This window comes from Podarcis melisellensis (assembly GCF_964234715.1).
Source record: "Podarcis melisellensis genome assembly, chromosome: 6".
NCBI classification, from domain to species: domain Eukaryota; kingdom Metazoa; phylum Chordata; class Lepidosauria; order Squamata; family Lacertidae; genus Podarcis; species Podarcis melisellensis.
The window spans coordinates 5110403-5137934 of record NC_138538.1 but is presented as its reverse complement, the minus strand read 5'-3'; the positions used below and the strand labels follow the sequence as shown (position 1 = coordinate 5137934).

Genomic DNA, 27532 nt, shown 5'->3' with positions numbered 1-27532 from the left:
CTTCAGTGGCCAGGACCACTAAATGCCCACTTTCGAGTTTGAATTTGTGCAGATCTGACAATCTCGTCTATAGACTTTCACTGCATGCAGCGTGACAGGCAGCGCTGCTTGGATAAATGCTGTCTTCCGTTTGCTTTCAGTTCATTTATCTACCAGACAGTTCAACCTCTGTTCAGCTCTTGCTTCAAAAAGGGCATGTGACAATTTTTAGACGTGATGGGTTCTGGCTGCAGGTTTTGGGCACTTTCCACGTAGGGATTTTGCAGTGTGCAAAGCTGGTCCGAGAGCCAACTCACTCACGCACCCTGCAGCATGGCAGAAACATTTGTGCTTGTCGTGCATTTGCTGCAACAAAGAGGGACGAGTCAAAGCTGAGTAGCAAAGCACAGGGCTTCCATGCAAAAGCTCCCTGATTGTTGTTGTTGTTTAGTCATTTAGTCGTGTCCGACTCTTCGTGACCCCCTGGACCAGAGCACGCCAGGCACTCCTGTCTTCCACTGCCTCCCGCAGTTTGGTCAAACTCATGTTCGTAGCTTCAAGAACACTGTCCTACCATCTTGTCCTCTGTCGTCCCCTTCTCCTTGTGCCCTCCATCTTTCCCAACATCAGGGTCTTTTCCAGGGAGTCTTCTCGTCTCATGAGGTGGCCAAAGTACTGGAGCCTCAGCTTCAGGATCTGTCCTTCCAGTGAGCACTCAGGGCTGATTTCCTTCAGAATGGAGAGGTTGGATCTTCTTGCAGTCCATGGGACTCTCAAGAGTCTCCTCCAGCACCATAATTCAAAAGCATCAATTCTTCGGCGATCAGCCTTCTTTATGGTCCAGCTCTCACTTCCATACATCACTACTGGGGAAACCATAGCTTTTACTATATGGACCTTTGTTGGCAAGGTGATGTCTCTGCTTTTTAAGATGCTGCCTGATACTACCACCCATTAAATGGGTCAGTGGGAGGGAAGAGAGTGGGATGGACCCTCTGCCTTAGATCCTGGGAGATGCTTCAGGCTAGAGAAGACAAGGCTGAGTTCAATGCACCAATTCCTTGAGTCTCCATGTGTTTACCTTATCCCAGATATGCCCGCTCGACTGCTTTGATCTGCGGTACTGTCACTGCTACAGGTGTCAAATAAAACCCATTCCCCCTTTGTAAGAAATCGATCTTTGGAACTCCCTGCCTATCGACATCATACAGGTGCCTTTGCTGTACTGTTTTTGATGCCTAGGTGAAACTTTTTTTATTCATGAAAGCCTAGCCAGGGACCTGTAAAAGTTAAATGTGCTGTATTTTTTTTTAAGCGCCTGTTGATTTTAAATCAACTTTAATTTTTTATACTGCCTGCTTTTACTTATCATTTCAATGCTTTATTTTATATTATTGTAAACCACTTAGAGGGTGTGCTTTTTAAAACTTACAATCAAATGGTATATCAATTTGTTAAATAATAAAAAAACCCAAATAATTATAGAATAGCCCAAGGCCCTTCTAGTCCAGTTTCCTTTTAGAAGACTTTTAGAAGACATCTGAAGGCAGCCCTCTTTAGGGAAGCTTTTAATGTTTAACAGACTACTGTATTTTAATACTTTGTTGGAAGCCACCCAGAGTGGCTGGGGAAGCCCGGCCAGATGGGTGAAGTATAATAATAATAATAATAATAATAATAATAATAATAATAATAATAATAATAATAATAATGATAAATTCCTGATCTCACAGAGGCCAAGTGGATGTCCAAGGGATGCCTGCAAACAGGACCAGAGGGCAACAGGAAGGCTCTCCCAAACTCCCTCTTAAGTCCCCAAAGCAAGTTTGCTGTGGTTTCCCAAATGTCTGTGGACATGCATTCCTTTTCCTTCACATTCGGGGATATTTCTCACTGACCTGGGTTTGCCAGGATTGTGTCCTATTAGCCGGGAGGGGAGCCTGTCTTGCGACCCTGGCAGGGATTTCTGCCTGCTGCTGCACAGTCCCTTTTTTTGCCATTTTGGGGGTATCGATTTCAAACTCCGTAGTAGTCGCCTAATAAATGTAACGTGTGAAGGGTCCCTTATTGTGATGGACACCCTATGCACTGAGAACGAATTGCTTCTGAGATCTAGGAGTTTTGTTTTGGAGAATGAAGTTTGCGCCTCGCCAGCTCTTTTCCGCTGCCCCCCGACTCCTGCAGAAAGTCTCTCTAGCCAGGATCTGCTGGTGCCCTTCCTTTCTCCCCTATGGAGGTGTCGAAGAGCCAGATGATGCTTCTCATTATTCAGAGCTTCCGTCTTCCCCTATTGGCTCGGGAGAGCTTGAGCTGCGCTGGGGCTGTGTGGCAGGAGGCGGCGGCGTGTCAATAAAAAGAGGGGCAAGGGGAGGGGGAAGAAAGAACCCGAGCTGCGAAGCAAAGAAGGGGTCGCAGCACCTTCACCGCCGGTCCATCCGCCCAGCCACCAAGGATGAACTAAAGCGCAAAGAAGGCTGCGCGCACACCTGCAAGAGGAACCTGCAACTTTCGCGTCCTGCCCAGAGAACCCACCTGAGGCCAACTCTGAAGAAGCATCTCCATGAACTTTGGGAGTTCTTTCCGCAGGTAACACCTTCACTTTTCCCTCTTTCTGTGTGTCATTCGCCTCCTTTTCCACGCCGGCTGCTGTGCAATCCTTTGTCCTCCTCGAAACCCTTCTTTCTTTCTCCACCCATTGATTTATGCCTTTTCATACCCGTTTCATACCTCAATTTCGCCGCTGGCAAACAGGGAACGCTCTTTCGTCTGGCGGCGTTTGCCCGTTTTGCGTTCAGCAGGGCTCCGATTCGGCACACCCACACACTTAGTTGAGAGTAAGTCCCACTGAAACTCAGCGGGGCTTGCTTCTGAGTAGGTGCGTGTGAGACTGCACGGCGAAAAGAATCAACTGCGAAAAGCAGAAGCAATTAAATGATATATATAGAGAGAGATGAGTCTCTATTCTCCACTCACCCCCATTCCTTAGCAATGGATTTCTGAACTCTGCCTGTTTATTATATCTATTCCACTTCGAAGCACGCATCAGTTTCAACTCAGGGGGAGCCAGCAAAGAAAATCTTGCCAGTGCGTTAAGATCAGTCTTGTTGCCATGCATTCCTAACTTTCAGCCGAAAGGAAAGGAGATAAAATAATTTGGTTGTTTTTTTTTTGTTAAAGAATGTGCATTTTTTTATATACCACAAAAGTTCCTTTCCGGTTCGCTTGCTTGCTACAAGTGATTCCTTTGAACTGTGGGCACATTTGATGGGGGTTTCCTCTATTGCTGGAGAAAATCTGTGTGCATTTCTTGTGATTTTCGCCAGGAGAAATAAATAGTGGGCATAATCCAGACAGAAGATTAAGAACTCGAATCAGTTTGATTTCGGGCACACGCCTGCTGAAGTCAATGGGACTTTTAACAGCACAGTTCGGCTCAGAAGTAAGTCCCATAAAATTCAGTGGGGCTTACTCCTTGGTAACTGGGGTTTGATTGGCAGCCTAAAGCACTTAAGACTGCAGTCCTGTGCGCACTTAACTATCATAGAATCATAGAACTGTAGAGTTGGGAGGGACCCCAAGGTCATCTAGTCCAACCCGCTGCAATGCAGGAATCTCAACTAGATCATACATGACAGATGACCATCCAACCTCTGCTTAAAAACCTCCAAGGAAGGAGAGTCCATCACCTTTCGAGGGAGCCTCTTCCACGGAGGAACAGCTCTTTCTGTCAGACAGTTCTTCCTGATGTTTAGTCGGAATCTCCCTTCTTGTAACTCGAAGCCATTGTTTTGGTCCTAGCCTCTGGGGGTAAGCTCCATTGAACTAAATGGGGTTTACTTCTGAGGAGACACATCCAAGACTGCAGCTTACCTCTCCCTTTTCTCAAGCTCTGCTATTGTTTCCCAATCCACTGGATTTGACAGAGCAGCCTCAAGGCTGATTGTCTAGAAGCCGTTTAAAAGAGTGAGAACAAAGGATGCTTTAGTTAAAGGTAGTTAGCCGTGTTGGTCTGCCGTAGTCGAAACAAAATTAAAAAAAAATCCTTCCAACTAAGTTTGTTATTGGTACGAGCTTTTGTGTGCATGCACACTTCTTCGGATACACCGAAAGAGAAGCTACCAGACCTTTATATATAGTGAGAGGGTGGGGTATTACTCAGGAGGGGGGTGGGAATGGGTGATGCTTTGTGCACCAACATTGCACTGGGAAGTTCTCTTGCACAATTCCTATTGGAATGAACAGGGATTTTGCCCTAAGTGTGGTCCAGCCTTTGCCAACCTGGCGCTCTCCAGATGTTTGGGACTACGATGCCACTCAACTGCCCTCTAGGCCCTCTAGGCCTGAACCTTTGGTGGGGGGCAAGCTAGCCAACCCCTTGGTACACCTGTGGATTCATGAGAAAGAGGGATGGGGTAGAAACAAAAGGGGAGATAAAAGGGTGTGTGTGTGTTTCTGTTATATATTTTGGGGGGTTTTGGGACACCTTCAAAACAACTCATGGCAGATTCTTCAAACGTAGCAACAGGCAGGCAATGATAAGAGATGGATCGTATCTATGCATAGCTGTCAACTTTTCCCTTTTCTTGTGAGGAATCCTATTCGGAATAAGGGAATTTCCCTTAAAAAAAGGGAAACGTTGACAGCTTTGATTCATATCGTGCTCCCATTTGCCACAAAGGCAAACCAAACCGGGTTAATTCCAAGAGGGTGAGAATGTAATCTGCTTTCTTCACTTATCTGCAAATCTTTGCTGCTCATTCACAACACTGTTTCTGTAATAAGAGCCATCTGGGGCCAGAATCCATTGGGAGGGGGACTTTGGTAATCTTTGGTAGTATGGCACCCTGAGCGAGCCCAAAATCTGGCGCCCCCAAATTGATCTTCGCAATGATGGAGGGTCTCAGTTTTGCACCCCCTTGGCTCGGCGCCCTCTGCGAGGGAGCTGTCTGCACCGCCCTAAATCCAGTGCTGATTGGGACATTCTCCTGCACAAGGCGAACTTCCTGGAGACTACTGTCCTCCTCCCTGTGAATCAGAGGGCTTAAAAAAATCTCTAGGGAGCAAAGCTATCTGTCCCCCGGATCCTCACCTCCCACCTCTAGAAAGGGTATTCGTAGAAGGTCCATTTCTCATTTCTCATTTTCGTCACTAGTTATATATTCAGTACTGTATCCCTAGCTACACATACAAAGAGAAATTATCACCAAATGAACCATCAGCAATGGAGATTCCGACTTCAGAAAACTGTCTTTGCCCTGGCAGACCACTTGTGATCTTTACTTAAATTTCATCTGTCCAAAGTAGGTGGTGTGTGTGTGTGTGTGTGTGTGTGTGTGTGTGTGTATATATATATGCTTTCGTAGATTTTCACGGGTACAGGAATGCAGGTTTTGGTGTCCTCGGGTGTCTTCCCGTGTAAAAGTTGGGGTGTCTAGGCGACGTTTCGACGAGGTCTCACTCGTCATCTTCAGGCTGGTGCTTTCGGCTTCTTGTTACTGGAACAGAGCAGGATCTCAGTGTTTGAGTTCCTATAAATACTGTTGAGGGGGTGTGGTGTATAGCCTCCAATGTTCTGGGCAGAGAGGAAGTTCCCAGGCTAGTGTGCCTTTTCTTCTTTTGTTCCTTAATTACTTGAGGGATATCTTGAGTGATTTCTTGAGTGATATCCTGAGTACCACTTAGGTGGGTCATTAGGTGTGGATTAGTTGCTAAAGTCTTTGTGTCTTGACCTCTTGAACTTTGTGAAGAGTTTTTCTGAGAAGATGGCTGTACTGCACTTAGTTGTGCTCTGGCTTGGCTTCGTGTATAGGGGCGAGCTGTGGTTTTGTGGCCTGTGTCAGCCAGATCTGTGTAGGGATTGCAGGGGGGTGCAGCATCCGGAGGTGCCACCATGGTTTGGCTACTGGATGGTGTCTGTAATTTATCTGTGGAGAGGGTCTGGGTTTGGGTCTGGTGTGGTTGATTGGTGATGGCGTTCTGTGTGCCTCTGGATCTGGTGTCAGTTTTTGTGGGGAGGGCTAATTTCCAGATGTCTGGCAAGCGGGATGTGTCGTCACGCTTGTTCATGTTGTGAGGGTGTTTCTCTATCTCGATGTTAATTGCCAATGGATACCAGCAAAACAGGGTTACGAAGCTAATCCAAAAAGAAACACCCCCCAAAAACCAAGACACAGAAGAAAACAATGGCATGGCCCTCCTTCCTTATATCAAGGGCACTACAGATAAAATTAGCAAAATCCTCCATAAACACAATATCAAAACAGCCTTTTGCACCAACCAAAAAATAGCCAATATCCTCAGAAACCCCAAGGATAAAATCCAGTTGGAAAACCAAGGGGTCTATGAAATACCCTGCAAAGTCTGCCCAGCCACGTACATTGGACAAACAAACAGACGAATAAATGCACGTATCGCAGAACACAAGAATGCCGTCAAAAAAGAAGAAAAAACTTCCTCTCTTTTCCAACACATGAAAGAAACAGGACACGAAATCAATTTTGCAGATTCCAAATTGCTCTTTAACATGGAACATCACCACAAGAGAATAATCATGGAAGCCATCGAGATAGAGAAACACCCTCACAACATGAACAAGCGTGACGACACATCCCGCTTGCCAGACATCTGGAAATTAGCCCTCCCCACAAAAACTGACACCAGATCCAGAGGCACACAGAACGCCATCACCAATCAACCACACCAGACCCAAACCCAGACCCTCTCCACAGATAAATTACAGACACCATCCAGTAGCCAAACCATGGTGGCACCTCCGGATGCTGCACCCCCCTGCAATCCCTACACAGATCTGGCTGACACAGGCCACAAAACCACAGCTCGCCCCTATACACGAAGCCAAGCCAGAGCACAACTAAGTGCAGTACAGCCATCTTCTCAGAAAAACTCTTCACAAAGTTCAAGAGGTCAAGACACAAAGACTTTAGCAACTAATCCACACCTAATGACCCACCTAAGTGGTACTCAGGATATCACTCAAGAAATCACTCAAGATATCCCTCAAGTAATTAAGGAACAAAAGAAGAAAAGGCACACTAGCCTGGGAACTTCCTCTCTGCCCAGAACATTGGAGGCTATACACCACACCCCCTCAACAGTATTTATAGGAACTCAAACACTGAGATCCTGCTCTGTTCCAGTAACAAGAAGCCGAAAGCACCAGCCTGAAGATGACGAGTGAGACCTCGTCGAAACGTCGCCTAGACACCCCAACTTTTACACGGGAAGACACCCGAGGACACCAAAACCTGCACATATATATATATATATATATATATATATATATATATATATATATATTTGCTTTCGTAGATTTTCACGGGTACAGGAATGCAGGTTTTGCAGATTCCAAATTGCTCTTTAACATGGAACATCACCACAAGAGAATAATCATGGAAGCCATCGAGATAGAGAAACACCCTCACAACATGAACAAGCGTGACGACACATCCCGCTTGCCAGACATCTGGAAATTAGCCCTCCCCACAAAAACTGACACCAGATCCAGAGGCACACAGAACGCCATCACCAATCAACCACACCAGACCCAAACCCAGACCCTCTCCACAGATAAATTACAGACACCATCCAGTAGCCAAACCATGGTGGCACCTCCGGATGCTGCACCCCCCTGCAATCCCTACACAGATCTGGCTGACACAGGCCACAAAACCACAGCTCGCCCCTATACACGAAGCCAAGCCAGAGCACAACTAAGTGCAGTACAGCCATCTTCTCAGAAAAACTCTTCACAAAGTTCAAGAGGTCAAGACACAAAGACTTTAGCAACTAATCCACACCTAATGACCCACCTAAGTGGTACTCAGGATATCACTCAAGAAATCACTCAAGATATCCCTCAAGTAATTAAGGAACAAAAGAAGAAAAGGCACACTAGCCTGGGAACTTCCTCTCTGCCCAGAACATTGGAGGCTATACACCACACCCCCTCAACAGTATTTATAGGAACTCAAACACTGAGATCCTGCTCTGTTCCAGTAACAAGAAGCCGAAAGCACCAGCCTGAAGATGACGAGTGAGACCTCGTCGAAACGTCGCCTAGACACCCCAACTTTTACACGGGAAGACACCCGAGGACACCAAAACCTGCATATATATATATATATACACACACTGTATTTTTTGCTCCATAGGGCGCACCTGACCATAGGGCACACCTAGTTTTCAGAGGGGGAAATCAAGGGAAAAAATATGATTCCCCCCCCCAGCTCTGGGAGCAGTGCACAGGCCTTCTCCCTGCTTTTGCCGGAGGTGGGGGAACTCCCCCATCTCCCACAAAAGCCCACACGAGCCGCGCACCCTTTAAGGAGCACATGGCTCCTGCGGGCTTTTCTATGAGAAGGGAGAAGGGACTGAAGCGGCCAGTCAGTCCCTTCTCCCTCCTGGGGAAAAGCCCGCAAGAGCCGCACGGAGCTTGTGTGCGGCTCTTGGGGGCTTTTCCCGCCTGCCTCCCCCCTGCATTCGCTCCATAAGATGTACACACATTTTCCCTTGCTTTTTAGGAGGGGAAAAGTGCGTCCTATGGAGTGAAAAATACGGTATATTCCAAACGGACAGAACAATTCATGGAGGATAAGTCTCCCATTAGCTAAGTTATCTCAGTGGAACCTCCATGTCCAAAAGCAGTGTACCCCTGCCCAAGGACACAACAGTGGTGGGAACCCCCCCGCCCGGCAGCGTGTGACTGGAGAAGATGAGCCTTTGGTCGAATCCAGTGGGGCTCTTCCCATGTTTGCTGTGTGTTGTGCTGTGTATTCCCATAAAGAAAAGTCTCTTGAAAACCAGGGCTCCGCGGTCACACCCTTTCCCAAGCGCCCAAAACAATACATTCTCTACAACTTCAAATCAATTTTTTTTACACCACAGTCACAAAAAGCCAAGGCAAATAAAACAATATAGCATAACCAGTGGGCAATAAAGATCACGTCTAGAAAGCCAGACATGGAAACCCTAATAAATCGGGGCAGTTTCTTCCCCCTCCCATTTTAGGCTGCTGAAATACCACGCAGAATTGTAGAATTGGAAGGGAGCCCGACAGTCATCTAGTCCAGGGGTCAGGAAACTTTTTCAGCAGGGGGCCAGTCCACTGTCTCTCAGACCTTGTGGGGGGCTGGACTATATTTTGAAAAAATATACCGGTATATGAATGAATTCCTATGCCCCACAAAAATAACCCAGAGATGCATTTTAAATAAAAGCACACATTCTACTCATGTAAAAACACCAGGCAGGCCCCACAAATACAGTGGTACCTCGGGTTACATATGCTTCAGGTTACATACGCTTCAGGTTACAGACTCCGCTAACCTAGAAATAGTGCTTCAGGTTAAGAACTTTGTTTCAGGATGAGAACAGAAATCGTGCTCCGGCAGTGCGGCGACAGCAGGAGGCCCCATTAGCTAAAGTGGTGCTTCAGGTTAAGAACAGTTTCAGTTTAAGTACGGACCTCCGGAATGAATTAAGTACTTAACCTGAGGTACCACTGTAACCCAGAGATGCATTTTAAATAAAAGCACACATTCTACTCATGTAAAAACACGCTGCTTCCCAGACCGTCTGTGGGCCAGATTTAGAAGACGATTGGGCTGGATCCGGCCCCAGGGCCTTAGTTTGCCTACCCGTGATCTAGTCCAACCCCCTGCAATGCAGGAAACTCAACTAGATCATACAAGACAAATGACCATCCAACCTCTGTTTAGAAAAGTCTGCCACTTCCAAGGTGGTCCGTTCTAACATGGATGCTGAGTCAATAAGCAGGCTTTCGCCACCTCAGTGCCTTCCAGATGTTTTGGACTTCATCTTCTGTCACCTCCACTTGCCAGACTGTATTTACAGGGAGGTGTGTAAGCCCCTACAGTCCAAAGACAATTGCAGAGCTTTTCCCATTTCCTTCCTCCTTGCAGAGAAATATTTGAGGTCAATTTGGGAGAGCCAAATGGCTTCAGGATTGTTCTCCTGTACTATTTCAGACACGTGGTTTATATGCTTATTTATGTGTTTGCCTTGTACATTTATGAACATTCATTATATATATTATATATATAAGACCTTAGAAATCCTATAACACAACCAAAACATCCTATAACACAACCAAAACATCTGTATATGCCAGGTTGATGAAGCCTGGCATATACAATTGTCGGAATATGGAAGACTCTGCAATGTTTTTATTGCCTCTCATTACCGCTTTGCTTTAGTTGTTTTTTTTCTGGACAGAGTTCTCAAATGTTTTCAATAAAAGCAGGGGAGTTATTACTCCATTTTCATGGGGGGGGGGAGAATTCTCAAGCATTTCCCCAAAGCAGCATTTCCATTGTGAACAAATTGCATTTCCTGCCCCCACCCACAGATTCAATATGTTATTTTTACCTGAGAAAAGTGCTCTTCCGACCACTTTAAAAAGCCATAATAATAAAAAAGCGGTAAACACCAGTGAACTTTGTGAAATCTCTTATGGCGATGCCTTCAACCTTTCCCTGCAATGTGGTCTTTTTTCCTTTTTCCTTTTTAAAAAAGAGTGTTTATTTTATGCTGTGTTGTGGGTGCTCTCTCTCCAGCGCTGCAGATACATTAATCCACACACAAACACACTTGTCCATTTTCCTTTTCCGGCTTGACACTAGAGGTAACATCGACAAAGCTCAGCCATGGGGCATCATCCATTTGGGGGTTTTCTCAAACCCAAGCTGCGTCTGCAGAAACTAAAATGTGTGTGGGGCAAGTTTAGCAGTTCAGCATCTGCCAATATTCATGCAGCAAAATTGTGGGCGCACCTGTTGAGACACCACCTTTACACAGCCGTGTAAAAGCCCGGTGTAAAATTAGGGCTTTCTCAAATGTTAGGGCTTTTGTTTTTGTTTGGAGTGTGCTTATCCCAAGCTGCTTCTGTTTTCATTTATTTTAAAAAAGCAGTTGTGAGCGGGGCCAGATTTAGTTTTGATGCGGCCCTAAGCTACTGAAGGTAATGGGGCCCTTTATATGCCCAGCTGTCCTTTGTCAACAACAAATGGTCGCTGTTTTCTGTGTTGAATATATGCTATATAGTAATTTATGGACCTAATAGGTATCTAAAGCCATTTGCACATAACAAACAGGAGCCTACACAACACAAAACACTGTTGCTGTATGTAGGTTTTGTTTTATTTGTTTTTTATCTTATGTTTTGGAAATGTACATCCAGGTTTTTTTTCCTTTAATTTTTTTTTGGGCCCCCCAAGAGAGTCGGGCCCTAAGCTATAGTTTATTTTATAGCTTATACGTAAAACTGGCACTGGTTGTGAGGGGTTCAGAACTGGATCAGGAGCACATTGTGTAGAACTTAACCTTTCCCCTTCTGCACCTCTTTCCAGCCCAAATCCTGCCCCAAGACATGTCTTATACTAGGGGTCAGCAAACGTTTTCAGCAGGGGGCCGGTCCACTGTCCTTCAGACCTTGTGGGGGGCTGGACTATATCTTGAAAAAAAATTGAAGGAATTCCTATGGCCCACAAATAACCCAGAGATGTATTTTAAATAAAAGCACACATTCTACTCATGTAAAAACATGCTGATTCCCGGACCGTCCGTGGGCTGGATTGAGAAGGCAATTGGGCCGGATCCGGCCCCTGGGCCTTAGTTTGCCTACCCATGTCTTCTACTGACTCAGACCATTGGTTCATCTGCTCAGAATTGTCTACTAAGGGCTCCTCTAAATCAGTATCCCCCAAGCTTTTCCTGTCTGAGGTCCCCTTCCAACCTTGTTTCCTTCCTGTGGGGCAGCGTAGCCAAGAGGGGCAACTGCCCCCATAAGTAAAAATAAATACAAATGAATACAAATCTAAGGTTCTGCTCCCTAACAAAAATCCTTCCTATGCCCATGCCCCCCTCCACCCTAGCATTAGAAAGATGGCTGTTTAAATGTTTTGTTTGTAAATCGAACATGTTTTATTTATATATTTTTTATAATTTATACAAAATACAATTACATAAAGTGATAGGAGCATAATGAAATATTGTAGAAGCAGAAAAACATAGACTCATAGGAAACTCAGCTAAAACATCCAATACAGAGGGTTAGACTATGTCTAGTCTTCAGTGAGCATTCAGTCTCTCTTCTCTCCCCCCCACCACTAATCTTATTAAATGTTTTAAATATAATGGAGGAAAAACCAAAGTGGTCTAAAGAGAAATAACAAAAAACAAGACAGAAAAAGAAAGAAAAAGGGTTGAGAAGAAAAGAGAGAGAAAAAGAACTGAATAAGAATAACATATACCATATTTTTCCGTGTATAAGACGCCCCCATGTATACGGTGCCCCCTATTCTTGGGGACTCCAATTTAAGAAAATGGGGGAAAAGATATTCGTGCATAAGGCGAGCCCCGATTTTGAACATTATTTTAGAGTAAAGACAACATAGTCTTATACACGATAATTTTGTGTTTTATTATTAATAATATATGTATAGCCTCCTATCACCTCTATATTTTAATCTTCAATCCACATACAGAGATGGGAATCTTCCCCCAGCTTTCACTGGGGCGCTTCCCCCTCCCTCAGTCTCACCCTCTGAGGAAGACCCTTCTGGCCGGCCTCTCACACAGGTCCCTTCCTTTTCTATCCAACACCAGTGAGCATTCGTTCTGATTTCTTTGCAGGAACAATGGCAATGAGCGTGCATCCTAATTTTTTTGCATGGTGTTTATACGTTTTCCAGTTAAGGATTCCTTCACCCCACAATTTGCAGTGTGGTTCCCCATCACCTCGCTAATTATAATAAATAATAATATTTTTTTATTTATACCCCGCCCTTCCCGGTTCAGAAAAGCAGGCTCAGGGCGGCTAACAACAAATTTAAAACACTTAATTGATGCAACAAAAAAACAGCATAAAATGTGAATAAAAATAAGTTCAGAATTCAGAAATCAATTTAGGGGGGAAATCCATCCAAAAAACATTGTATGATCACCAGGGCTAGCTGGCTAAGTTAGTCCTATTTGGGCCAGCGAGGAGACTAGGGGAGAATTAGCTGTGGGATCCCAGAGTGGGTAATCTTCATAAAACGGGGAGAGGGAGGGAAGGAAGGGGAATAAAAGATCAGGGATGAAGGGATTTGTTGTCTAGCAACATCTGGCAGGCCACAGGTTCTCCTTCTCTGATGCAGGATGACCAGGTGCAAAGGAGGTAGGAATTTCAAATGCAGTGCAAAACATTCAAGTTCTACACCTGCAACTTTTCTCAGCTTACACTTGACAACCTACAGCTGCTTATTTGCCAGTCCCCTCTTTTGTTGTTTAGTCGTGTTTGTCTCTTCGTGACCTCCTGGACCATTCTTTGGCGATCAGCCTTCTTTATGGTCCAGCTCTCACTTCCATACATCACTACTGGGAAAACCATAGGTAAAGGTAAAGGTACCCCTGCCCATACGGGCCAGTCTTGACAGACTCTGGGGTTGTGCGCCCATCTCACTTAAGAGGCCAGGGGCCAGCGCTGTCCGGAGACACTTCCGGGTCACGTGGCCAGCGTGACATCGCTGCTCTGGCGAGCCAGAGCTGCACACGGAAACGTCGTTTACCTTCCCGCTGGTAAGCGGTCCCTATTTATCTACTTGCACCCGGAGGTGCTTTCGAACTGCTAGGTTGGCAGGCGCTGGGACTGAGCAGCGGGAGCGCACCCCGCCGCAGGGATTTGAACCGCCAACCTTTCGATCGGCAAGTCCTAGGCGCTGAGGCTTTAACCCACAGCGCCACCTGCGTCCCTGGGAAAACCATAGCTTTAACTATATGGAGCGATTTGATCTTCATCTGGTTAGCTGTCTGAATGTAAAATGGAAAGGAGAGATTGCGATCCAGAAGTGCCAACATTTTGTGGAAGGGATTCGGGTGCATAACAGAACTTCGGATGGTGAATGAAAAAGCTCTGTCTCCCTAGCGTAAAATCCACTTAAACAAACATCTTGTTTTATTTGTGGCTTGGAAAGTGACAAGGAAATGCAAGGAGTGTGGAATGAATGAGCCATTTATGGGAAGACGTATAAACCGCCCCACCATCAAAGCAGGATGAATGCTCATTCCTATATAATCATTCCTGAAACAAATAGGAACAGATGCTCAGTAAACGTTGTACATCATATAAACGCTGCGTAAGCTTTGTAAAAGCAAATCTGGGTGAATAAACTGCGACCCCAAAGAGTCTCATTCCTGGGCATTCACAGCCATTTCACACCCCATAAGCATATATGTGAAATTAAAATTTTGTTTTGCCCTGGTGTTCATCACTTCACATTTGTTTACCTTGAGTTGCAGTTGCCATTTTATTGCCCATTCACTCAATTGAGAGGTCGTTTTGGAGTGCTTTGCAAACGCTTCCAGGTTTAAGGACCTGGAACTATTAAGCTTCATAAGCAAACTTGGCGACCCCTCTGCTCTCCCTTAATGCAATATTATTTATAAACAAGTTTAAAAGCAAGACCAAATATTAATTAATATACTTCTTCATTGTATTTCAGTTCAACAATTACTTTGATAAAATACATATTTTGTTACGTGCAAATGGCTTTAGATACCTACTAGGTCCATAAATTACCACATATAGCATATAGGTAAAGGTAAAGGGACCCCTGACCATTGGTAGGTCCAGTCGTGCCCGACTCTGGGGTTGCGGCGCTCATCTCGCTTTACTGGCTGAGGGAGCCAGCGTACAGCTTCTGGGTCATGTGGCCAGCATGACTAAGCCGCTTCTGTTGAACCAGAGCAGCGCATGGAAATGCCGTTTACCTTCCCGCCGGAGCGGTACCTATTTATCTATTTGGAGTTTGATGTGCTTTCGAACTGCTAGGTTGGCAGGAGCTGGGACTGAGCAACGGGAGCTCACCCCGTTGTGGGGATTCGAACCGCCGACCTTCTGATTGGCAAGCCCTAGGCTCTGTGGTTTAACCCACAGCACCACCCCGTCCCTCCATATAGCATATATTCAACATAAAAAACAGCGACCATTTGTTGTTGACAAAGGACAGCTGGACATATAAAGGGCCCCATTACCTTCAGTAGCTTAGGGCCTCATCAAACGTAAATCCAGCCCTGGTCCTGCTCCATGCTTCCTGATATGCAACCAATTCCTGATCCATAGGAACACCTGTTGTTGATGTTGTTGGCATCTGTCTGTCTTGAGAGACAACAGAGTGCGCCTACAGGGGTGAAGTTGAACTGTTGTGTTAGCAGCACCGAAATGAACTCCCTGGGGCACAAGCCTGGGCAGTGTGGATGGAGGTCCTGAGCTGCCCAGACAACAAGACCCCCCTTTCGGCCAGACTAGTGTGGTCCAAAGGAAAGAGGAGCAATGCGTTTGGCATCAATTTGGCTGCAGGAGTTGCCAGAAAGAGGCATTCAAGGAGCCAACCAACCCGTCCTAGGGACTCCACTCCAGATTTCTGTAGGATTTGTCTGTTCTGCTCCTGAAAATGTTCAGCAAGGGAGTAGGTATGGATTTTAATTTGGGGTTTACACCCTAAGCCTTTCTCATGAATGGGTATAGCCGCAAGGCAGCGGAGGTCTAGTTTTCCTTCTCCTAGACAGCGGAGGTCTAGTTTTCCTTCTCCTAGACCTTTCCAGGTTGATGACCCAACTGCCTCTCACTTCCCTCTGCAGCCTTCTTGACCGATGGACCCACAATTGCTCTCATCCACTCAATCTGCCGGAGCCTGTCTTCACATGTAGGGGAAACCCCTAACCCACCTGAGACACCCTCACCTGGTTTAGCCAGCCAGTCACATATTGACATCTTTTGGGAGCCACAGGTGGAAGCAGAGTGCAGGATGGGGACCGGTAGTGGTGCCCGCCCTGTGGAACACCCTCCCACCAGAATTCAAAGAGAACAACAACTACCAGACCTTTAGAAGACATCTGAAGGCAGCCCTGTTTAGGGAAGCTTTTAATGTTTAATAGGTTACTGTATTTTAGTGTTTTGTTGGAAGCCGCCCAGAGTGGCTGGGGAAGCCCAGCCAGATGGGCGGGGTATAAATAAATCATCATCATCATCATCATCATCATCATTATTAACTACCCCTAACACCCCATACACCTGTATAACACTATGCATGTTATGAAGGAAGTGGATAGAGAATTTTCTCTCTCCCTTGTTCATAACACTAGAACTCGTGGACGTCCTATGAAACTGAATGTTGGAGGATTTAGGACAGAAAACGGAAGTTCTTCTGTCCCCGGTGCATTGTTAAACTGTGGAACTCCCTCCCACTGGAGGCAGTGATGGCTACCAACTCAGATGGCTTTAAAAGAGGATTAGACAAAGAACAAAGGTATTAATGGCTACTAACTAGGATGGGTGCATGGTGTTCTGCATTCACGAGAGGCAGTTATGCTTCTGAATGGCTACAAATGGCAGGAGAATGCTGTTGCTCTTGGGTCCTCCTTGGGGGCTTCTCGTAGGCATCTAGCAGGCTGTTGCAAAAACAGGATGCTGGAGTTACATGGGCAAACCAGTGAATTTTATTAGCTGATTGGGTTCTAGTATTATGGGAGAGAGAAACATAATAAGCCATGCATAATTATATCTTCTAACCAACGTCTCAATGTACCTGGGAGTCAGACCAACATGATGGGACTTACTTCTGAGTAAGTGTGCTTAGAATTGCATTGTCAGTCTCTCCCCCCCGCCCCTTTTGGAAAACAACTAAAAAGCCCCCAATGCTTTGAGTCGCATCAGGGAAAAAGGTGGGGTATAAACAATAAACAAACAAACAAACACACACACACACACACACAAAATAATACAGTCATACCTTGGTTTTCAAACGCCTTGGGAGTCAAATGTTTTGGCTCCCGAATGATCGAAAACCGGAAGTGATTGTTCCAGTTTTCGAATGTTCTTTGGAACCCGAACATCTGATGTGACTTCAAACAGCTTCTGATTGCAGCCAATCAGAAGCCACACCTTGGAAGTTGAATGGACTTCTGGAATGGATTCCATTTGACTTCCGAGGTACCACTGTAATGCTTTAACCCATTTTGGCACCTTCCAGATTCTGTGGACTACACTTCCCATCAGGCTCAGAAAACATGCCTAATTGCCAACGATGATGGGATTTGTAGTCTATAATGTCTGAAAAGCACCACGTTGGCTATATTTGCAATAATAATAATGATGATGATGAAATAATTGTCAGGAGTTCAGCCTACACTCGAGTAGGACCCTGGCAGAGACACATGCCCGACTGGCATGTTCCCTCCCTCCTGATCATTCGTTCGGGAGCTTCATAAGTTTTCTTCAGTCCGAACATCACAGCGACCGATGCCAACCGACACCGGCACACTTAGGGATCCGCAGAGTTTGTGCAGCTTGCGTAACAGACCTCAGCGACTCAGCATTTTGGCTAATCTACTTTATTTACATATAAACACACACAGAGCACTGCTCTCTCTCTCTTTAGCATCAGACAGCAAAGAGAGAAAGAATAAGGACAACAGTCCCCCTTCACAGAACACAAACATCCTATCTCCATCACTTCCCACTCTGTGGAATGAAAACATACACCATCATGTGATAGACAACAATCCCATGACTGCAACCATGGAGCAGGAATTCCAACAATAATATGCTTCCCATCTGAGTAAGCTTTAGCCTTTTATAGAGTAGAGCGTGCTTCCACCTTCCTCTTTATGCCCAGTCCAAGTGAGAGGTGGTGGAACAGCCTCCCTTTGAGGTTTGCAGACACCTGGACATATCTGAATGAGGTTTCCACTGACAGCAGCAGCACTGACTCTGCAGAGCTGCTTGGCACATTACGGCACGGCTGAGGGACCTGTTGTTGGACTCCCAACTCCCACCACCCTCAGCCAGACTCATAGAATCACAGAATCATAGCACTGTAAGAGTTGGAAGAGACCCCGAGGGTCATCTAGTCCAACCCCCTGCCATGCAGGAATCTCAACTAAAGCATCTGTTAGGGGATGATGGGAGTTGTAGTCCAGCAACATCAGGAGGGGCACAGATTCCCCGTCCCTGCACTAAGACAATGCTGGGGTTATCAGGAGTGGAACAAATGTTATCATTTGCAACGAGGTGAGAAAAATCCCTGAATTCACAGCACACACAAACACCCCCCCCCCCGGATTTTGCTTGCATGCAAGTTTGCAGTTGCGTGCAAAAGTCCCTTTCGTTCTGTCTGTCGGTGTGTGATTTTATATATATATATATATATATATATATATATATATATATATATATATATATATATATATAACAAGCCTGTCTTCTCCAAGCGCATTTTATCTTTAATTGCACCATTGTCTCTATCGTTATTTGCGCATCCAAACTGGCCCTTGGCACACCGTTTGAGAGCTGCCTCTGCGCTCCGCAACCCGGCAGCAGCAAAATGAGAAATTTAATTCTCTCCCCTCCTGCTTTAATAAGAGCGTTTAAATCATCCTGAGAGAAATCGATAGGAGCAAGCTGATTCAGAGGAATGGCGGGGATGATATAAGAACCTCTCAAGACACACATCCCTCACTGCTGTCTGTCTGTTTGCATTCTGCACCAAAAACGACCGGTGGGAAATTTGTTTAGTTATGCAATGCATCTGCCCCCACCAAACCTTAGCCAAAAAGGCTGCCAGAGCAGTTGATGAAACATCTGTGGTAAGATAGTCTCTCCTCCTTCCTTACCCACACCCCAGCAGAGTCTGTTCCACTGTCAAACAGCTCTTATTGTCAGAGGAGCCTCGTAGCTACAGGACTGCCTCTCCTGATATGCCCCACGGAGGACCTTAAGGTCCACAAATGACAACACCTTGGAGGTCCCAAGTCCCAAGGTAGTTAGATTGGTCTCAACTAGGGCCAGGGCCTTTTCAGTACTGGCCCCGACTTGGTGGAACGCTCTGTCATAAGAGACTAGGGCCCTGCGGGACTTGACATCGTTCCGCAGGGCCTGCAAGACAGAGCTGTTCCGCCTGGCCTTTGGTTTGGACTCAGTCTGACCCTTATGTTTCCCTTCCCTTATGTTTTTTAAATTACTTTTTAAAGGCTGCATTTTAAATCGCATTTTAACCTGTATTTTAAATTGGTTCCCCCCCCTTTATGTTTTTACTGTAATTTTACTGGTGTTAGCCTCCCTGAGGCTGGCTCTGGCTGGGGAGGGCGGGGTATATATAAAAATTATTATTATTATTATTATTATTATTATTATTATTATTATTATTATTATTACTATTATTATTCAGTTCTTCCTGATGCTTAGTCTCAATCTCCTTTATTGTAACTTGAATCTATTGATTCGGGTTCTAGCCTCTGGAGCAGGAGGAAACAAGCTTGTTCCATCTTCTTTGTGATTGCCTTTGAGATATCCGAAGAGGAACAGACTCCCTCAGAAAGTGGCAAACTCTTCTCCATTGCAAGTTTTTTCAGGAAAGGTTGGAAGATTCTTTAGCTGTGATTCCTGCATTGCAAAGGGTTGGACTAGATGAGGGTCTCTTCCAACACTACAGTTTTGCCCCTTGAGCAGTCTCTGGGCTTCATGAACCAATGCCCCCTCTTTTTTTTTTAAACCTAATAATAATAATAATAATAATAATAATAAATTTTTATTTATACCCCGCCCTTCCCGGTTCAAAAACCAGGCTCAGGGCGGCTAACAACAAATTTAAAACAATTATAAAAGCAGCATAAAATACAGCATAAAAACTTGAATAACAATAAAATTCAAAAATCAATTTAGGGGAAATAAAGCAGGGCTAGCTGGCTGAATTGGTCCTACTTGGGCCAGCGAGGAGGCCAGGGGAGGATTAGCAGTGGGGTCTCAGAGCGGGTGATCTTCATAAAAGGGGAGGAGGAGGGAAGAGAAGGGAAATAAAAGATCAGGCTGAATTCAAATTGAAGGCCAGGCAGAATAGCTCTGTCTAACAGGCAGAAGGAGGTTAAATCCTGAATGGCCCTAGTCTGATGGGACAGAGCATTCCACCAGGTCGGAGCCATCACTGAGAAGGCCCTGGCCCTGGTGGAGGATAGTCTGACTTCCTTAGGGCCCGGGACCTCTAAACTATGGTTATTCATGGACCTTAAGGTCTTCTGCGAGGCATACCAGCATCATGCAATACAAGCGTCACTCAAATCCAGCCAAAGCTTTTAGTTGTTTACAGTGTTCTCTTAAATAAATTGTAAAAATTTTCCATTCCTTATTAAAGTTTCCGTCTTCCTGGTTTCTGATTTTCCAGGTCAATTTCGACATTTCGGCATAGTCCATCATCTTCATCAGTCGTTCATCTCTGGTCGGGACATTGTCTTCTTTCCATCTCCGGTCCAGTAGTATCCGTGCTGCTGTTGTCATGTACATAAATAATTGTTTCTGCTCTTTTGGTATCTCTGCGTCTAAGATTCCCAGTAAAAAAGGCTTCTGGTTTTTTAACAAATGTTATTTTAAACATTTTTTTTCAACTCATCATTTCCCAGAACGCTTTGGTTATCTTGCACGTCCACCACATGTGGCCATACGTGCCTTCCTTCTATACATCTTTGCTAGCTTTGTTGTTGTTGTTTAGTCGTTTAGTCGTGTCCGACTCTTTGTGACCCCCTGGACCAGAGCACGCCAGGCACTCCTGTCTTCCACTGCCTCCCACAGTTTGGTCAAACTCATGCTGGTAGCTTCGAGAACACTGTCCAACCATCTCGCCCTCTGTCGTCCCCTTCTCCTTGTGCCCTCCATCTTCCCCAACATCAGGGTTTTTTTCCAGGGAGTCTTCTCTTTTCATGAGGTGGCCAAAGTATTGGAGCCTCAGCTTCAGGATCTGTCCTTCCAGTGAGCACTCAGGGCTGATTTCCTTCAGAATGGAGAGGTTTGATCTTCTTGCAGTCCATGGGACTCTCCAGAGTCTCCTCCAGCACCATAATTCAGAAGCATCAATTCTTCGGCGATCAGCCTTCTTTATGGTCCAGCTCTCACTTCCATACATCACTATATGAAATTGATGTGCCGGTGGTATTTAACACCTATAAAGCTTCATATAGTTCTCCTTCAACGCACAGCATGCTGTGAATTTAAGTCCACCAATATCCTCTCTTTTGTAGAGGTGAAATTTTATTTTATTTTTCTTTAGCCTTGGAAAGAATGATCTCCTTTAACTCCCTTCCCCCCCTCAAGCTGCACTTGGCTCCGCAGTCATTCTGGGAGGCTCTATTAATTAATGCTCTTAAGGCAATTTGCGATCAGCAGATGAAAGGTGCCAAAAGATCGCAAAGTATTGTAATCAGATAGTGAATCATGCCTCTGAGCCACCGGCAGCTCGGTGGAATTTATGTTCTGCTAACGTCGATAATTCGACATATGATAATGCATATCATTCAAATTACAGCTTAATTTAGCACAAATGAATATGGGAGGATTAGCATATTTCTCCATCAGCCCCAATTAAAGGACATTAAGGAGAAAGTCAGCTGGAGCAGAGAGGAGAGAGCAAGCGTAAAAGATCCCCAGGGATTCAGAACAGGGACCCCTCTGGGGCTTAGCAGCTGGGGAGAGACAAAGGAAGAGTGTTTGCCTGAAAGTTTTTTTGGTACTTTTGGGGGGTTTTCATTTCCAGCCGAAGCAAAATCCCACTGCCAAAGCTCGCAGCCTGGTGACAATATGGAAGTGGGATAGGGGAGATATTCCGATCCCATCATCCGCCTGCAAAGACCTGGGAGAAAAGGCGCATCTTGACCTGATCTTGAAAAGTATGCAAAGATGAGGCCAGATGCACCCTGGGACACTCCACCCCGCGGGAAGGTGAACAGCGTTTCCGTGCGCTGCTCTGGTTCACCAGAAGCGGCTTAGTCATGCTGGCCACATGACCCGGAAGCTGAACGCCGGCTTCTTTGGCCAGTAAAGCAAGCTGAGCGCCGCAACCCCAGAGTCGGCCACAACTGGACCTAATGGTCAGGAGTCCCTTTACCTTTACTTATAGGTTGGAATACACACAAGTGTATTTTCAGTTGGAACTTGCTGGAATTCAGTCCCAGCCCCTCTCAGGTGGGTGCCATTGCTAAAACGAGGGAGATGTTCATGGTGAGTTCTGGCACCTCTTTTTCTAGAAAAATAGCACATATAGCCTGTTAAGGCTGACTGAGATAACTGCCTCTCCTGGTTTTTGTACAGATGGCAAATAGCTGCCTTCTTAATGGGCTATTAGGCTGCTCTTGCCTGAGGCCATGTTCGAAGGTACCTTAAATCAAGAGGCCATTGCACAGGGAATGCCAGAGCAGCCTCCTGACTTGGGGAGGAAGGAGTAATGGAAAGGGCAGTTGCATGTGCCTTTGCTGCTCTGTGCAAAGAAATGGCGGCTGAGACTGCTTAAACCTCTCCCTTCTTGCCTTTATTTATTTCCTTCCTTCCGATCATGAGTCATTTCCCATTATGCATCTCAAAGTAATCTAACAACAGGAAACATCAGCAAGATATAATTTCATGTGTAAAAAGAATTGAAAGAAGGCCTTTTGCTTTTTGGATGGAAGACCGCGGTGGAGTTTATTCAGACTCCAAATTCTTGACCTTTTGTAGTTTCTCTAGGGGTGCCAGGGATTTCCCCTGGGGATCCTCACCTTCTGCATGCAAGCTATGATTCCAACCTCCCATCCCCCCCCCCAAGGGTATGGGGCTCTCAAAAGTGCTGGTATTTCAGAGAAGGCCTCTCCTCCTCCTGGAGGGGAGAGGTTGTGAGCGGGAGCAGCTTCCCGCAGGGGCAGGGAGGCGTGTACGGCTCCCTGCTCCTGACTGCTTCAGCTGCTGCGGCCAAGCCTTCCGGCCCACCAATAGGGTCGCCCGGGGGGGGCGGGGCTAGCCACATGTAAACAGCCGCGGCAGCGCTCAACTTCCAGTCGGTTCCTGCTTTCTTCGGATCTCCCTCCCTCTTAGGTCAGCTTCTTTTGCGTATTGACCTTGCTATGGACTTTGGTTGGTTGCCTTGGTTGCCCAAGGGGCCTGGTAGAACTTTTTTATCCAGTTGGCAAATTGGCACCAGCCTCTTGGCTTTTCCGCCTACCTCGTAGCAATTCGTCACAACTTTCTGGTATTGGCGGTTAGGCATTGGAATACGTGTGCTGTGTTGGAATATTGGGTATGGGCCATCATCTACCCCTCCTCTTTTGGGTATGCCGTTAAAGGAATCCGGCAGTCGTGGATCCTGTCCGATGCCCTGCTGGTGGCTAGGGCCATGGCATGACCCCCAGTGACGTCATGGAGGAGCTTCCAGTTGTATTTGCATCAACAAGCTCCTCCCATTGGTTGTTAACCCGGAAATGACTCCCCACTGAGCGGGGTGGAGTCCGGTATTGCTGTTTCAGCCAGTGCCTAAGCCAATACTACTCACATGCTGTAACCAATAAAGTTGTGGCCTAATTTTGCCCACTAACCTAAAATAATGTGTCTGTGTGTCTTATTATAATCCTATGCGCGTGGCGGGTCCTCGACTCATAAGTCACTCCACCCCTGGAAAGTCATTCTGTCATTCACTCACCTCTCTTCCCAATTCCTCTAGGTTTCTGCTTTCAAGAATGGAGAGGCAGTTTCTGGCATTTGCCGTTTGCCTCAGTTTGGCTACCTCGATTTCGGCAGACTGTTCCGCTCAGTGCTCTGCATGTGCTCTTCACAACCAGGATGTGGATAAGCTGGTCAGCCCCTTGGTAAGTTGTTGCCCCGGTCAAGATGCTGTTTATGCAAGCAAAACATACATGCAAGCATAATTTTGTTGGTAACCTATCTTGGTCTCAGACCTGTGGGAATGTTCAGGGTGGCAGGAGAGGATATTTTTTTTATTTATTAATATCCTTCCTAACTTGCACTAGCAAGTTCCTTTACTTAGCAGAGTGCCTTCCCCCTTGACACAGCAGAAAACGTGTTGCAAACTCGTGTGAGTTTCTTAAACAATACGCAATTCAATCTGGCTTGTCCAGATTGAAATGTGTTCTGAAATTTTCCTGGTAAAACCCCTTGAATCTCTCCTAAAAGAATAAAGACACCACAGTCTTATTGATAAGCAAGAAAAAGAAAGTTTACTCACAATCAGGCAGAGCGCAGTGTGATCCCTGAAGGCAAGCTTAAGGCTTAGAGTTTCAAACATATTATTCGAGTGTTAAAATCGAGATCTGGAAATATGGAAATAATGACAAAAGGCAGGATTTGGAGTTATGCTTCAAGGTCTAAACTATGGGAAGTCCCAAAAATTAATAATTACAATTTGGAAGATAATTTAATCTTTTTTATTTTAGTTTTTTATTGGATTATGATTTGATATGTTAATTGGATGTTTTTTATTGGAAAATTATTAAAAACAATTTAACAGAAAATAAAGTTTCAAACATATACATACAGGTTTACACCATAAGAGAGATTTACCTAGTGACTGCAGGCTAGCAGTCCAGCATTTCACAGGACGAAAGGAAGATGGAAAAGAAGGAGAGTGGCAGCATGCCTTGTCCTTTTGTTACCAGGTCTGGAAAGGTCACGCCCACCCACTAGTCACATGAAAGAGGAAGGATGCTCCAGGCCAGGAGGAACAGGAAGTTTCAACTGGCTGGACCAAACATTCCCTTGCATGTCCACTCTAGGAAAACAAGGAATGTTGTACTTGACTGCTCCCTGTGGATTACATCACACGAGACCCACCTCTTCTGTGTCTATGGAGAGGATACCTACATATAACATCAGCTGATCCATCCCCTGGCCAATCACCTTCCAACACCCCACTGTTCCACCATCCCTCATCCAATCATAGTCCTTCAAAGAAAACTTTACTGCACACATTGTTACTGGATGTGCAGAGCTCTCCTCGTACCTTATCTGGAGTTGTTTTTCAGCTGTTAGATTCCTCCTAAACTGGGTCTTACCAATTTTACGGCCGAACCTCCCTTTTGCATACACAATGCTGGCACTCACTGATGATGGGTTTTACAGAATTTCTATCTCTGGGCCACGGAGGGAATGTTGACCAGATTGCCCCTTTTGTTGGTGTCTTACAGATATGCTCCCTGGAGTGCCAAGGCTCCTTGCTGTCCAGTGCTGAGTGGGAGAAGTGCAAGAGAGCGCTGTCCTTTCTCGCCCCTTTCCTGATCGAGGGGGAGCCCGACAGACCATCCCAGGGTGATGAAGAGGAGGAGACCGAACAGGAAGGTGACCCCAGACCCAGGGAGGTGTACACTGGGCTGGCCAAACGTTATGGAGGCTTCATGAAGAAGTTGGACAAGAACAAGATATTTTCTCTCCTCCGCGAGAACGCCCTTGCCAAGGGGAACGTGGCAAAGAAGTACGGTGGATTCTTCCGGAAGGTGGGGGAGAGGGCAGCCTCCGAGGTGGGCGCTGAGGAGGAATACCCGGCGGCTCTGGAGACTGGAGACCTGGCCTACAATGGGGAAGAGTCGGATGCAGGGTTGCTCAAGGATGAGGTGAAACGCTACGGGGGTTTCCTCCGCAAGTACCCCAAGCGAGGTTCCGACACGGCGGCCGGCGAGGAGGGCAGGCAAGAGCTGGGGGACCTGCGCAAGCGCTATGGGGGCTTCATGCGCAGGATCCGACCCAAGCTGAAGTGGGACAATCAGAAGCGCTACGGAGGGTTCTTGAGGCGCCAGTTCAAGGTGACCACCAGGTCGGAGGAAGAGCCCAATGCCTACTCAGAGGAGGCCTATGACCTATAGAAGCCGCTTTGGGCAGAAACCCAAGGCGTCCTCCGGCCACGACGCCCCCAAATATGGACTGTGTGGGTCATTCCAGCCGCTCACCCCAGTGCTCAGCCAAGTAGTGCAAGGGCCACCAGCAGGCCTGATAGAGAAGGAATGAATCGACATCATGGGGTACCTTAGCATGGATTTTGAGGTGGAGGGAAGCCAGGGTTTGGGGGTTCAGGGCCTGAGATGCAGCTTTCTGGTGCTGTCCTCAATCTCTAGAAAGAGGGGTGCATGTAGGGAGATGCTGTCTGCTTGCAGCCTCTGAAGAGATTTGTTCTCAGCTGTCATTAATATTTTGTTTCCCTGTCTGCCAAAAAACGAATCTAGCCTGGCTAACAAATCTAATTAGCCGGCACAATAACAAAACCACATCAATGGAACGCACCAAAAGTGCACACCTAAGCCTGTTTGCTGGGAAGTAAAATCCCTCTGAATTCCTAGCCAGCGTGCTTAGAAGTGCAGCCTGTAAACAAATTTAAACGGTGAAAACAGCAGCAATCAAACCTCATTGAAGAGTAATAGCTTGGAAACACCTGCTGGTACAAAGCAATCGCAGTCCAAACCTCGGATGGATACAGCGGCCTTCCCCAACCTCGTGCCCTCCTGATGTTTCGGACGACAGCTCCCATCAGCCGCAACCTGTATGGCTGTGCAGTCTGAAACTGATGGGATTTGTAGTCCAAAAACAGCTGCAAAGCAACTGGTTGGTGAAAAGTCAAATGGAAACAGCAAGACTTTTAAAAAACTTTAAATAGTGTCACATCCATCCTATAAAAAGCAGTATTCAGAATAGTGGTTTGCACGGCCCACTAAGGGAGATAATAACATAATAACGTTCACAATAGGAATCCTAGTATCACAGAGTTGGAAGGGAAGCTGAAGAGCATCTAGTCTAACCCCCTGCAATGCAGGAATATGTAGCTGTCCTATAACAGGGATCGAACCTGCAACCTTGCCATTATCAGCACCATGTTCTAACCAACTGAGCTATCAATTGCACATTTATTCAAAATCAAAACTGTTTAATTAATTCAACAAGACGAATGAACTTGATCCAGTGATGACAGCTTTTCAAAGCCAACAGAGTGATAGATAACTCAGTCGGTAGAGCATGAGACTCTTAATTTCAGGGTGGCGGGTTTGAATCCTGCTTTGTGCGAAAATATTCCTGTATGGTCGAAGGTTGGACAACGTGAGCCCCCTGGTCCCTTCCAACTCTAGGATTTTACGATAGTCATTTGCACCTCCAGTGCCCAGCTGCCACCCCTTGCCTCTCAGCGCCCCCCACCAGATAATCCTAGTGCCCCTCAGGGGGTGATCTTGCCCACTTTGTGAACCTCTGGAGCAGACACTGGGTTTGCTCTTAGCGTGATAAAGTCTGGCTGCTGCCCTCTCTCGTTACACTGTGCATATATGATTTACTTTAAGTGTTCCCTTTGAAATGTCAAGTGTGAAATGTGACAAGGAGGTGTTTCAAAACACGCGCATCGTACAGGCACACACATTCCCAGGGTCGCAAGCCAGAGTCAGTTTGCTTTGTAATGTTTCAAATCACCCTCTGTGGACAGGCTTTGCAAGGAATCTGTCACGCAGGACCTTTAGGACTCGAGAGGACAGTGGAGCAAAAATCCCCAAACAAAACAAAAACAGAGAAAAGAGTGTGTGCCCCATGGGAGCCGATGTTTGTATCATGCCAGCTTCAAATTAAGTAAAAACTTTCGTGCCGCCTAGCTGAGCCAGATGTGGTGTGATAGATGCGTTTGCACCCTGGAAGTCTGCATTTTTCTTTCTTCGGCTCGTGCAGTTTCCTAAGTGCTACCCCAAACACCCATTTCCCAGA

General features: G+C 46.1%; 1 protein-coding gene across 1 annotated transcript; it reads left to right on the top strand.

Moving 5' to 3' along the window:
• Positions 1–2349: 2349 nt before the first annotated feature.
• PDYN (prodynorphin) lies at positions 2350–27315 on the top strand. The gene is made up of 3 exons (XM_081917285.1): positions 2350–2565; positions 23511–23655; positions 24991–27315. The coding sequence occupies exons 1-3, from the start codon at positions 2540–2542 to the stop codon at positions 25660–25662; spliced, it is 843 nt and encodes a 280-aa protein (XP_081773411.1). The 5' UTR covers positions 2350–2539; the 3' UTR covers positions 25663–27315.
• The last annotated feature ends 217 nt before the right edge of the window (positions 27316–27532 follow it).

Excerpts from the sequence above, each read along its gene's own strand:
- PDYN (XM_081917285.1), top strand. The coding sequence starts at position 2,540 with ATGAACTTTGGGAGTTCTTTCCGCAG. Across the intron at positions 2,566-23,510 it reads TTTGGGAGTTCTTTCCGCAG|GTTTCTGCTTTCAAGAATGG; the intron begins GTAACACCTTCA and ends CAATTCCTCTAG. Across the intron at positions 23,656-24,990 it reads ATAAGCTGGTCAGCCCCTTG|ATATGCTCCCTGGAGTGCCA; the intron begins GTAAGTTGTTGC and ends GGTGTCTTACAG.